Consider the following 11,828-nt stretch of genomic DNA (forward strand, 5'->3'; position numbering starts at 1 on the left):
TGTGTGTGTGTGTGTGTGTGTGTGTGTGTGTGTGTGTGTGTGCGCAGAGGTGCCCACAGAGGGTAGAGGAGGTAATAGGTCCCGAGAGAGTTACAGGCCGTTGTGGGCTACTCTGTGTGGGTGCCCGGAACTTGGGTCCTCTTCAAGAGAAGCATACTCTCTTAACCTCTGAGCCAACCCTCCAGCCAGGCCATCCGGATCTTAATGGACATTTCATAATTATAAAATATTGTTATTATTAACCCTTTAATTTGGAAGCTATTGCCCAGCAAACCAATCCAAACTAATCTGTGGGCCACATGGAGCCCAGGGCACCAGTTTCTAGCTCCTGGCCCTAACTAGCAAACAGAACAGCCATATGTGCTGCTGTCTTCTCAGGTAAGGTCTATTCAGGAAGTCAGTTCCAGAACACACTGATGCATTTTTGCAAGAAATACAGACCTGAGAAAGCCATTCCCTGTGGTTAGCGGTTTGTCACAACAGTTATGCCCATCCCAGAAAGCTGCAGTGGGTGAGGGGAGAGGGTTCACATCCGTAGACAGTGTGAACGGATGTTGTTAAAGCCATCTAAACTGGACAGTGTCCTTAAAACGCCGTATCTTCCTTGTTAGTTCCTCGGAGCCCTCCTAGCTCTGGGGTCACTTTGGTTCCTTGTGCCCTAGTTCCTTAAGAGCCTATGGTCCTGCCTATGTTGACCCTTGTCATCTGAGGATATGATCAGGGTAGTGTCAACAGCAGGGTAGACACACTATTGTTCACTGTCCTGCGCCAGCCACTCTGAGAATTCAGTTGTACCTTACTAATGTCTAGACTCTTCCTGGCCTGAGCAGGGACGAGTCCTCACCCCCCTTTTCATGCAGTGCACTAGTAACTGCAAGGATTCCTGGGGAGAATGTGTCCAAGAACTGAGCCCCGATTCCCGCCTCTGCGTTCCTTGTTGGTTAAGTGGTCTATTGTCTCCCCAGGAGGCAGGTAACACACCTGACCCTACCTGCCCTAGTGAACGCTGAGACTTTGCCCTTTCCTCCTATATTGGGTCTCCAGCCCTGTGTCGCTCACTGGGTGGGTATCTTGGTAAATCGTTTTGCTTCTCCTGACCTCAGTTCCTCCATCATTAACTTGGGGGACAGGCGGGAGGAGGCTAGATCAGGTTTCTGAGGGCTGCGCCCCTTGATCAAGGGTTTGGGATTCCAAAATGTTCAGGGTACACAAACGTGACCTTCAAAGTCCTACCTCTGTGCAAATGACTTCTGTCCCCACTGCAGCTACTCTGGGGCATGCAAGCGGGACCCTGGCTGGAGTGCTGGGCGTGGCACAGCAGCCGGGAAACACTTTAGTTGTGTGGCTTCGGGACACTGCAAGGCTTCTCTGAGCCTTAATAGACTGGTCCGTCATGTAAGGAAACCTCAGCGATTCCAGTCGACCTGGCTTGTGGGGCGCTGTGTCGGCACGCAGGGCTTTCTTTGCGAGTTACATAAGACCCTGGGGTGGCGGGAAGAAGGGGGCGTGGGGAGGCTCGGCCGGGACCAGCAGCGAGGTGGGGCACCGCGCGTGGGGGAGCGCAGGGCGCGGCGGAGTCGGGTTTCAGTGAGTGGGTGAGTCAGGCGCGGGCCGCAGCCGGGATCCCGCCGTCGCCACCGAGCGCCGCCTTTGTTCCGCGTGCGAAGCGGAGCTGGGGTCGGGCGACTGCACCATGGTACCCAGGTAGGACCCGCGCCCCGAGCCCCGGCACCCTGGCCTCTGCCGCCCCGCCGCCTCCTCACCTTCTCTGCCACCGCTTCTTTCAGGAGGACCGCGCAGAACCGGCGCCCGCGGTGGCTGCTCTCCATCATCTCAGCGCTGCTCTCCGTCGTCCTGCAGACGCGCGCCGCGACAGGTAAGACACCGCAGCCGCCGGTTGCGCGCCCGGGTGCTGTAGCGCCTCATTCCTGGACATAAAAGGGAGTGCTTGCTCGGCGCAGGGCGCTGTGCTGGCTCTTCTGTCCCGGGTCCTCCCGGGTACCGTGGTTTCTAGGCGCTGGGGAGATCGCTTCAGCCAGGGCACGCAGAGTGTCTGAGCTGGACGCGGCTTCCCAGTGAGGGCAGAGAGGGGTTTTGGCTGCACAGTGACACCACACTGCCAGAAAGGACAGGGTCACCAACAGTGTTGTGCATCCGCGCCGAGTTCCTGGCGCGCCGGGATCGGGTTGAGCAGACCCGAAGTCCATTAGGTCTATAGAAAGCACAGTCACCAGCAGGGACACCTTGGCGCCCTGGTCTCTCCTAACATAACGGAACAGAGTGGCACGTGCGCTTGGTTCAGCGGGTTACCAGAGGTCCCCCCCCCTCCACCTTCCCTATCCCTGAGGGTCAGAGGCGCGGTGAGTGATGGACTAAGCCTGGTCAAGTGACCCTTCCTTCTGTTCTCTGTGACTCACCCCACCCCCAAACCAGGACTCAGAAACTGTCGAATTAAAGTGGATTTGGGTTAAAGTCTGGCTGCCTGGATATGAATCTCGCCTCTGTTGGGTGACCATGGGCAATACTTTTCTTATCTACATGCCTCAGTTTCTTCATCTGAAAAGGATAAACTAGACCCACTTACTACTTCCCAGGGATTCTGTGAAGTCTAACGGACAGATGGGGGGGGGGGAAGAGTTCTTTCCATGCTTCTGGGTACTGAGCAGTCAGAAAATAAGAGTAGAAGATATCTTCCTCTTCGCAGGAACTTTTGTGTTGGGAAGTACCTCAGCTGCAGTGGGGAGACATAGGAAATGCAGGCAGCTCTGAAAACCAGAACTCAAACCTTGGGCAGGTTCCGGTCCCTGTTCCGTCTTTGCGCCATGCGCTCAGCAAAACCAGGCTTTTGGAACAGCAGCCTCTCAGCCCTTAGAGGATTAGCACATAGCCCAGATGAATAAATGAAGAAGGCTTGGGAGTGTGTCATGGTCCTCTGATGGAAGTTGGGCTAGGATTGGTGGCTTTGTTTAACTCCTTAGGTACTTGAAGAAGCCTGGTACCACCCGGCCTGTGGTCTGTGAGGGAGTAAGACGCAGATGCAATAATAGCTCTTCCTGCCAGGGCGTCCAGCCTGGCATTTCTTGCAGATCAAAGGGCAGTTGGAGCAGAGTTCTGGCTTCTCTCAAGATGACCAATGTGGAAACCTTGCAATTTCCCATATGATATAGAGCTTTGCCAAGTCAACTGCAGAGGGCAGCTGACAGCATTCAGTGCCCCTTTGGGATCTGAAGAGGACTCTGGGGGCCCTGAGCTCTGTAGAACTTGTATGCAGCTTACATGGCTAGCTCTCATCCAGTGGTGTGTCAGATGAGGTGTGAACAGCCTCCCTTCTCAGTCATTATTCCAGGGGCTGGGGATTGAGGACCTTAGCTCTCCTATTCCGAGAACTCTGAATCCAAGTCAGTTTTCCAAGTGTCTGGGGTAGGATTTGACTCGGGTACCCTCACTCCAGAGACTTTGTTGTCAATGATCAAAGGAGTCTCCCAGAGATGGCCGTAAGGTCCCCCATTCTCCTGTGAATGGTGTAGTGGGCGTGTCCTACTCATGACAGGAGCCCAGTGCATTCCCAAAGCTCCTGTAGCCTGTTGTTCTGGAGGGTCATCTCCATCTGAAAGCCCAGAGAGGCAGGCAGTTTGCCTAAAGACACTCGGTTGTTCCAAGATAGATCTGTGATAACCTGCAAGTCTATGGGAGAGATTCTTTCCTCAGGGCTACTGCTCAACTGGCTATTAGGAAAAGAAAAGAATAAAATAGGAAAGGAAAGGAAAGAAAAAGAAAAAAGTTGTAATCCCAGCACTTGGAATGCTAAGGCAGGAGGATCATAACTTCAAGACTGGCCTGGGCTACACTGATAAACTATTTTTCAACCAGCCGCAAGACTTTACCGTTTTATAGGAGTCGAAAGAGCTCACACCAGCTCCACAGAGGCAGTTTCACAGACGAGGATACTGAGGCAAAGTCATTTGCCCAAGAGCACACGACCTGCATTGGCAGAAGTACAGCTGGAAGAATTTATGCTCTTGACCACTAAGCTAAATGTTTAAGTTTTTTCATGTTGCCAATAGTTAGGTGGCTTCTTAAGCACTCAATATTGACTACACCACTACCCAGTGAGTCTTCTGGTTAAATGGCTACTCAAGAGAAGGAAAACCATACTCCCGCTCAAAAGCTTTTATGTAACCATTTATAACAGCATTATACACAGTGGCAAAGTGTAGAAACAAACTTTCTCATTGACTGTTAAATAAATAAATTATGGTATGTCCTTTCAATGGGATACTATTCAGCAACGAAAAGGGAGGAAGCACAGATCCATGCTACAACATGTGGCCAGATAAAAGCCTGCAGGTTCTCAGAGCCCATTCAAACAGAATTTCTAAAAAGGAAAAACTACAGAGCTGGAGGGCATCCATGGTGGCTTAGTCCTAGGGAAAGAAGCAGGGGCGACTAACACGGACAGTTGGGGACTTTGTATGGAATGACACAAGGCTGGACTGTGGTGGTGGCTGTGCTATCACGTAGACGTAGTAGCTGACCTGGCTGCCTTCAGCACGAGCTGCACACTAGACCTCAACAAAGCTGAAGTCTTTTCTTTGCTCAAGAAAAGCAAAAGACTGCACTTTGCAGGCCTCTAGACTCAGCTGAGACCTATGGTCTGGTTCCCAGCAAGCCTGCGGAGAGTCTGCACCTGGCTGGCCATTTACAGACTGCCAGCCCTGTTGAGGACTGCTGCCCCCTGAAGGTTGTTCTGAGTCCAGGCTTCTTCTCCGGGTCTCAAGCTCTGTTGTCTGTGCTGTCCCTGGATGTCACCATAGGCAGAGCTCCTGAGGAATGGAGCCCAGATGTATGGTAATCTGCGGACAGTGGGTTTATTAAAATGTAGATCTTTGTAAACTTCCTCCTTGCCCCTCCTGCATCCATTTTTGAGCATTGGAAAACCCAGGTTTCATCTGTAAACTTCTCCTTCTGAGCCTCAATTTTCCCATCTAAGAAATGGGATGGCAAGATTTGCTCAGCCTTGCATTTCTAGCTTTGAATAATAGGAAACAAGATGGCATTTACCCAGATTAAGACTAACGTAGGTTCAGCAAATGGATTAAATGCGGAGTCAGTCGGGCCTTCTGCAGACTGGGGATACAAAAGAGCCAGATCCAGATCTCTCCCAAGGGATTCTGAATTTACAGTCAGAAAGAAAGGCCGCTCCTCATCCCACATCTACTTCATCCTGAGGGCAGTCACCCTTTCCCTCCTACATCCCTGAAGCTTCACCATCATGGCCCCTTGTGTCTCTGAGGGTCAGGGCTAGTCTGCAGGGTTGCCCTGTGGGGTTCCTCTCCTAATGAAGCTAGCTTGATCGGAAGGGCTGCTGTTTCGGAGGGTGAGGACCATTGCTGGAGCAGGAACGGTGCTGCCAGGCTTGTGCTTCCCCAAAGTACAAGCCAGAAGGGAAGAGAACACCCAGGCCATTGCTCTGCTCTGGTAGGGGGTAGGAGCTCCCCACCTTTCAGGGGTGATTGCCACCTGAACTTTTATAGTTGTCGCTTCTGTTCACTTAAAAACAGAACTTGATGTAAACACACCTTCCATCCTGGACTCTGTCTTCCTTGACTGTGAGCCTTTTCCATGAAAAAATGTACTTTTCTGTTTTGTGTTCTTTGAATGTTAAGGCTTTGAGATCCACGCATGAGGCAAATAGTTTATTTTCACTGTCGTGCAATAGTCCACACCACGACTATACCTACTGTGACTTACCCACTTTTCCCCAACAGCATGTGGGCTGTCATGGACCCGTGGAATCTGCCAGTGTGGTGCGACTGTCCTTATGTGTATCTGAGGATACACGTGTATGCATTTCCTCTAGTTTCCCTCGGTGTGGTGTCGGGTCACAGGAGTGCACAGTCTTCAGATGAGCAGGTACTGCTGCCGTGCCTTCTTCTGTGTTTGTTTGTACCCAAGACACATATGCATCGGGAAGTAGAGCCCCTGTCCTCATCCGCCGGCCAGCATCCAGCCTCATGGCTGCATTTACTGACAACACTTCTAACAGGTGCAGTTAGAATCTTAAGGAAGCCTTAATTCCTATTTCTCTACATGTGAGTACGTGTGTGTCTCTCTCCCTGCCTGTGACTGTGGGTGCTGAGGGCAACCTTGGCTGTTCCTCTGAAGCCATCACATTGTTTTGGAAGACAAGGTCTCTCGCAGCACTGCTCACTTACTGATGTATACTGTATGTCCAGCTATCCCTAGGGATCTTCCTGCCTCCACCTCCCCAGTACTGGTGTTACAAATGCACACTGTGCTCAGTTTTTAATCATGGATGCTGGGGATGGAGCTCAGGTCCTTATGATCTGTGGCAGATACTTCATCCGTGGAGCCATCTCCCCAGTAGAGTTGATCAAACTTTTGTATGTCTATGAACTGTTTGGATATCCTGACTGACTTTTAAAAACTGATGAGGAGCTCATCACTTTAAAATATGGAGGTGGGGTTCATATTTGAAATATGAGTTCACAGGTTAGGCCAGACTCGCTGGCCAGCAAGCCCCAGGGATCCTCCCGACCTTGCTAGGCAATCTCTTTTCAAACATACTTCTGTTCTACTTTTTCTGGTGCTCTCATATTCCCTTAGGATTCTGCCCAGGGAATTCAGCCTCTCCTCCCAAGCATCTTGGGTGCCTCTCAGTGACAGGGAACCCATACTGCATGGTGACCACTGACAACTCCTACATCCTCCACTGCAGGAGGAACCATGACACAGGCCTGGGCCTTGTCCAACTCTGAATCCCAGAATCTCAGACAGGGTCTGACATAAGTGGACACTCAGTGAGGCTTTTTAATAAATCGAGGCAGGAGTGAGAATGTCTAATCTGCCTTTTCATCTATTCTCCATGGTACATAAGCCAAACCAAACCTTCCACAGCTCTGCCAACTTCAGAGTGACTGGCTGAGAATTCAGAGAACATTAAGGGGCTCCGTTTCCTTCCACAACTTCATAACTAGGTGGCCTGGGATTCAGTTAAGATACCCTGATCTTTATTATTTATGATTGCATGAGCTAGATGACCTGTTTGTTTGCTGGCTCATCTGTTCTCTTGTTTCTGATGTAGTCAAGGGTGGGATATCATCTTTCCTCTTCTAGTTAAGCTTCTGAGTTTATCGTTGATGGCTACAGCTGATCCATTTGAAATGGACCAAAGGTGAAGGCATGAGCTGAAGTTAGCTCTATTCCAGGTGGGAGCCAGGAGTCCCCGAGTTACTAAGTGCCAGCGGTTGCCCTCACTGTGCTTCTTTGTACAATTTCTCATTTAATCACACAAATTTAACTCTTTAATCTCTATAGTACTGATTAATTTCATTCAAGAATGTATCTGTGCTGCCTGTGTGTGTATGACTTTGTGTGTGCTTAAATCCACAAAGTTTTGATGATTGTTGTTTTAAAGTCAGATGAGGGACATCACCTTCATGCCGCCTTCACTAAACCATGAATTCTTTGCCTAAAAAAAATGTATTTATTTATTTATATATATATTTATTTATTTATTGTGTGCCTGCACATACACCACAGCGCACATGTGGAGGTCAAAACACAGCTCCCTTGAGTTGTTTCTCCTTCCATTGTGTGGATCCTGGGGAACTCAGGCCATAGGCCTTGGGAGCAGGCACTTTTACCCACTGAAACATCTCAATGGTCCAAGTCTTGAATTTTTAGTAGGTCGGTTGTTAAATAATTGCCTCAGGATGTGATTGAACCCCTGGAGTGCCCTTGTGTGGCTAAGGGAGGAAGGGCAAAAGGAGCCAACCTTGCACAACTCAGTGAAAGATGTGAATGACGGAGGAGAAGGGATAAACACACAAGGCTCTGTAGTCAGAACACCGGACTGTGGGGTGAGAACTGCTGCCCTCTGCAGAGCCCAGGAAAGCTGAGATGCTGACAGAGGTCTTCAGAGGAGTGGGGTTTGCTGGATGACCAGCTGCTACTCCCCACCAATGAAAGGCCAAGCTGTCTAGAGTAAGAGTAGAACCTAGAAGAAAGTTCTGAGCAGCGTATAAGGAGTTAACTGGGCCAGTGCAATTCAGTGCGTGCAGCCCACACTCCATCTCCATCAGAACACAATTCTACTCAACTCAATCCAACCCAACCCAATCCTACAAAACTTATCAGTTCCTTAATCCAGTTTAACCATCTTGGCACAACTGGTCCCAACTCAGCCCAACCCAAACCAACCCAACCAAATTGAATTTAACCTAACTCAGGCCAACACGATCATTCCATCCAAATCCAGTCTGAGTCTTCTCAGCTCCATTTGACACAATCTAGTTAGTCCAGTTCAACCTAACTCAATTTAGCTCAACCCAACTCAACTGTGTTCGGCTCAGAACAGCCCAGGTGAACTAACTCATCCCAGTCCGACACAACAGACTCAACTTAATCCGTCAGAATCCAGGTCAATCTGTTTGTATCCATGGTGACACGGGGACAGAAGGAATCTGTTTTGAAGACACTGTTCTTAAGTGACCAGGATTCTAGGTTTAGGATTTAGGGAGCCCCTTCCTGGGTTTGAGAAGCTTGCCTGAAGTATGGCTTGCAGGTAGCAGCCTCTGTAAGAGTTGCCCTTCCTATTGATGAGGGCCTCAAATAAGTCCAGCTGAAAAGGCTCTCAACCAAAGTCTCTTTAAACTAACTTCCTTCCCAAAGGATCTACCAACAATATCTTCAAGTGATCTGTCCTTCTCTCGTGATTGCTCTTAGAGATGTCTGTCTTATTCCCATGTTTCCTGGTGGTCCTGTTCTCTAAAGGGTTCTCTGGAGTGGAGGCAGGGGCTAGAGAGCTGCATACGACTCCCCATCCTGGGAGAGACTCAGGAGCTGGTAGTGGAGGCTTGAGTATAGCAGGTGAATTGTGTGCTTGGGGCTTGTTACGAGTGTCCCCATAGAGAGACAGAAAGCTTGTGCACTATCAAAATAGGGACTTCCATTTCCACTAGAAATGGGGGAAAAAGAGGGACATAAACTGTGTGTGTGTGTGTGTAAGTGTATGTGTGAGTGTGCATGCAAATGGAGACCAAAGGGCAAACTTGAGTGGCATCCCCAGATACCATTCATGTTTCTTATAATTGTTCTTTTAGAGACACCATATCTCATTGGCCTAAAAGTCACCAAGTAGACTATGCTAGCTGGGCATTGAGTCCCAGGGATCTTCCTGTCCCCACCTCCCCTGCCCATGAATTGGACATACTACCACATCCAATAGTCAGCCTTTAAAAGAGAAGATTTAAAAAAAAATACCATAAAAAAGTGATGAAAGTAATGCATAGTATTATAAAAACCTGGGGAAAAAGAAGAAAATTTTTTCAAAAAAGTAAAGATCACATGTTATCCATACTCAGCAGTGAAAAAGCCTGCTCACATTTGGGGGGGCTCTCACCCATGTTTTCCACATGTAAATATGCATATATGTTAGAACGTGGCTAGATCATTGATGAGTGCTTTCTTCCCTTAGTAATCTTGTAGACGTTTCCTCAAGAGCATTAAACATTCTCTAATATTCTATGTACCTAAACTAGCATTTCATAGTGCAGATACCCAATTAAGCTCATTCATATGTGGGCTTCTAGCTGCTGCTGCTGCTGCTGGCTCGATCTAAATCCTACTGTGAAGACTACAATGGCATCTCTGTTTGATGACTCTGTGATTATTAGTGACCACAAATTCCTAGAACAAATCAGTGGAGGTTTTGTTGCAGTCTTTGGCCAGGTCATGGTAATTCACCAGTCAGGACACAGCCAATGAGAAAGCCTCTGCCTCCTGTCTTTGACCCGGACTGCTGCCTCTTCAAGAAACGACAACAGCCAAAGGCCAGGGTGTGCGTTGCTTCTTCATGTTCCTGGCTTAGCCAAACAGAGATGGGGTCTCCTCTCTTGTGTTCATTCAACCATTTTTCAGGCCTTGTGGTAAATGCTAGAAGGGTTTTTCAGAAAGTTAGAATGTGGACGTGCAGGTCACAAGCTTGGTGTCCATGGCCCCTGGAAACCCCCGGGCCAGCCACCAGTGGGTTTTAATGATAACTGGTCCAATCAATGCAAAGAAGCAGCAGCATTATGAACAACCAGTCTAAGCTGGACATGATAGCTCACACCTGTGATCCCTGCACTTATTAGGCTGAGGCAGGAGAACTGCCAGAAGTTCGAGACCAGCCTAGGCTGTGTAGTGTGAGCCTGTCTCAAATCAGCAACAAAGCAGGCACGAAAACCCTCCAGTTCCACAGTTTCCTTTAGGAGGTGATGGTCCTAAGTCTCTGAGAGAGTCTTTATTTGACCACAACTCAGATGGCAGAGCTGGTTCCCAGGGAGAGATTTAGGATGTGGTTCTTGCCTCTGGTCTTCAAGGTTCTGGATTCAAATCATAGCTCTGCTGCCTTCCTTTGAGTGAGATGTTTCAGTCTTTCTGATTCATAGATTGGGATGGGTTTAGAGATGAGTTAGGTAGGAGTCAGTCAGTGACGGTGAAGTGCAATGTCTCATTAACCCCTCCCTCCTGACTGTGGGTCCCTTGGAGACAGGACCTTTGTCTTATTTACCTGTCTTTCCTCAGCATATGCCGTGACACCCAAAGGATACAGGGAGCTCTTGAATTCATTAAAGAATCTTTAAAGCCTGGGGCTGAGGTGACCTCAGAGAAAACCCAGCACGGTAGGCCCTTTGACATGACCATCTGTGTGCTGCAGGCTACTCCGTCATCCATTCTGGTTGCAGGAGGTGGGAAGGGGGTCAGAGCAGGGCTTACAACATAGATACATCAGGAAGAGCATGTGGTTGCCGGCTGGGAATGTAGCACAGCATCAGAGGGCTTTACCTGGCTTGCACAGAACCCTGGTTCGATCCCCAGCCCTGCATAAACCACACGGTGGTGTACTCAACAGGAGTTCAAGGTCAGCTGGAGCTTCCCAGTTAGTCTGAGACCAGTGAGGGCTAAACAAGATGCTTTCTGAAGAGCAGTCTATGTTTGCTTTCCATGCTGTAAACATTTTCTGTGTTTACAGTGTCTATGGAAACTGTCACGGTTCCATCCGCTGGGGCAGAGGTGCTGAGGTCCAGCTGATGACTAAGCAACTTATTCTGTCCGTGTCCTCTGCTTTTCCACCCTCGGTCACACAGGGTTGTGGCTGCTTGGCTCTGCCCCTTTGTCCAGCCTAGATAGGTGCAGTGACCAGCTCAGCTAGCTGCGGGTTCCTGGTGCAAGCCACGTGTATAGGAGGGCATCCTGGCTCCTCCGTTACTGTCCTGGGATTTAGAGAGTTTGCCATGGACCTGGGTACTGACAGTCATGGGTGCCTTCTATGCATTTTTATTCAATATTTTCATATAATATATTTGAGTCACTTTCTCCCCAACTCCTCCCAGACCCTCCACAACTCTGGGACACCCAACTTTATGTCCCTCACCTTTCTCTTCAGGAAAACCAAAACCAAGAATGAAACAAGTGAAAGTCAGAACAAACAAAACCAAAAAGACAAAAAAAAATCAACAAAACAACACAATTCTAGCACCTTATGATGTTGTTAGCACCTCCTGCTTCTCCGCCCCCAGCATAGTTTGCTTTGTGTTGACCAACTACTCCCAGGCATGGGATCGGCCCTGGAGTGTGGCCCGTCTACCCGCTGACTCTCCGCTGGATTGAAGTGTGGTTGGTCTATCCGCTGACTCTCCACTGCTCTAGAGTGTGGTTGGTCTATCTGCTGACTCTCCACTGCCCTGGAGTGTGGCCCGTCTACCCGCTGACTCTCCACTGCCCTGGAGTGTGGGCGGTCACCCGCTGACTCTCCACTGCTC

At 49.3% G+C, this 11,828-nt stretch overlaps 1 protein-coding gene across 2 annotated transcripts in view; it reads left to right on the plus strand.

The window, feature by feature from the left end:
* Col15a1 (collagen type XV alpha 1 chain) overlaps positions 1-11,828 on the plus strand; it is a 185,439-nt gene that overhangs the window by 84,812 nt on the left and 88,799 nt on the right. The window contains exons 1-2 of one of the 2 annotated variants that reach the window (XM_013351949.2): positions 1,363-1,704; positions 1,788-1,876. In XM_013351949.2, coding sequence (XP_013207403.1) covers positions 1,694-1,704; positions 1,788-1,876 — 100 coding nt within the window. In that variant the 5' untranslated portion in view covers positions 1,363-1,693. Of the gene's footprint in view, positions 1-1,362; positions 1,705-1,787; positions 1,877-11,828 lie in introns of those variants that run through there. The other variant, XM_026786561.1, reaches the window with a different exon arrangement.

Source organism: Microtus ochrogaster, linkage group LG5 (genome assembly GCF_000317375.1).
Source record: "Microtus ochrogaster isolate Prairie Vole_2 linkage group LG5, MicOch1.0, whole genome shotgun sequence".
Lineage (NCBI taxonomy): Eukaryota > Metazoa > Chordata > Mammalia > Rodentia > Cricetidae > Microtus > Microtus ochrogaster.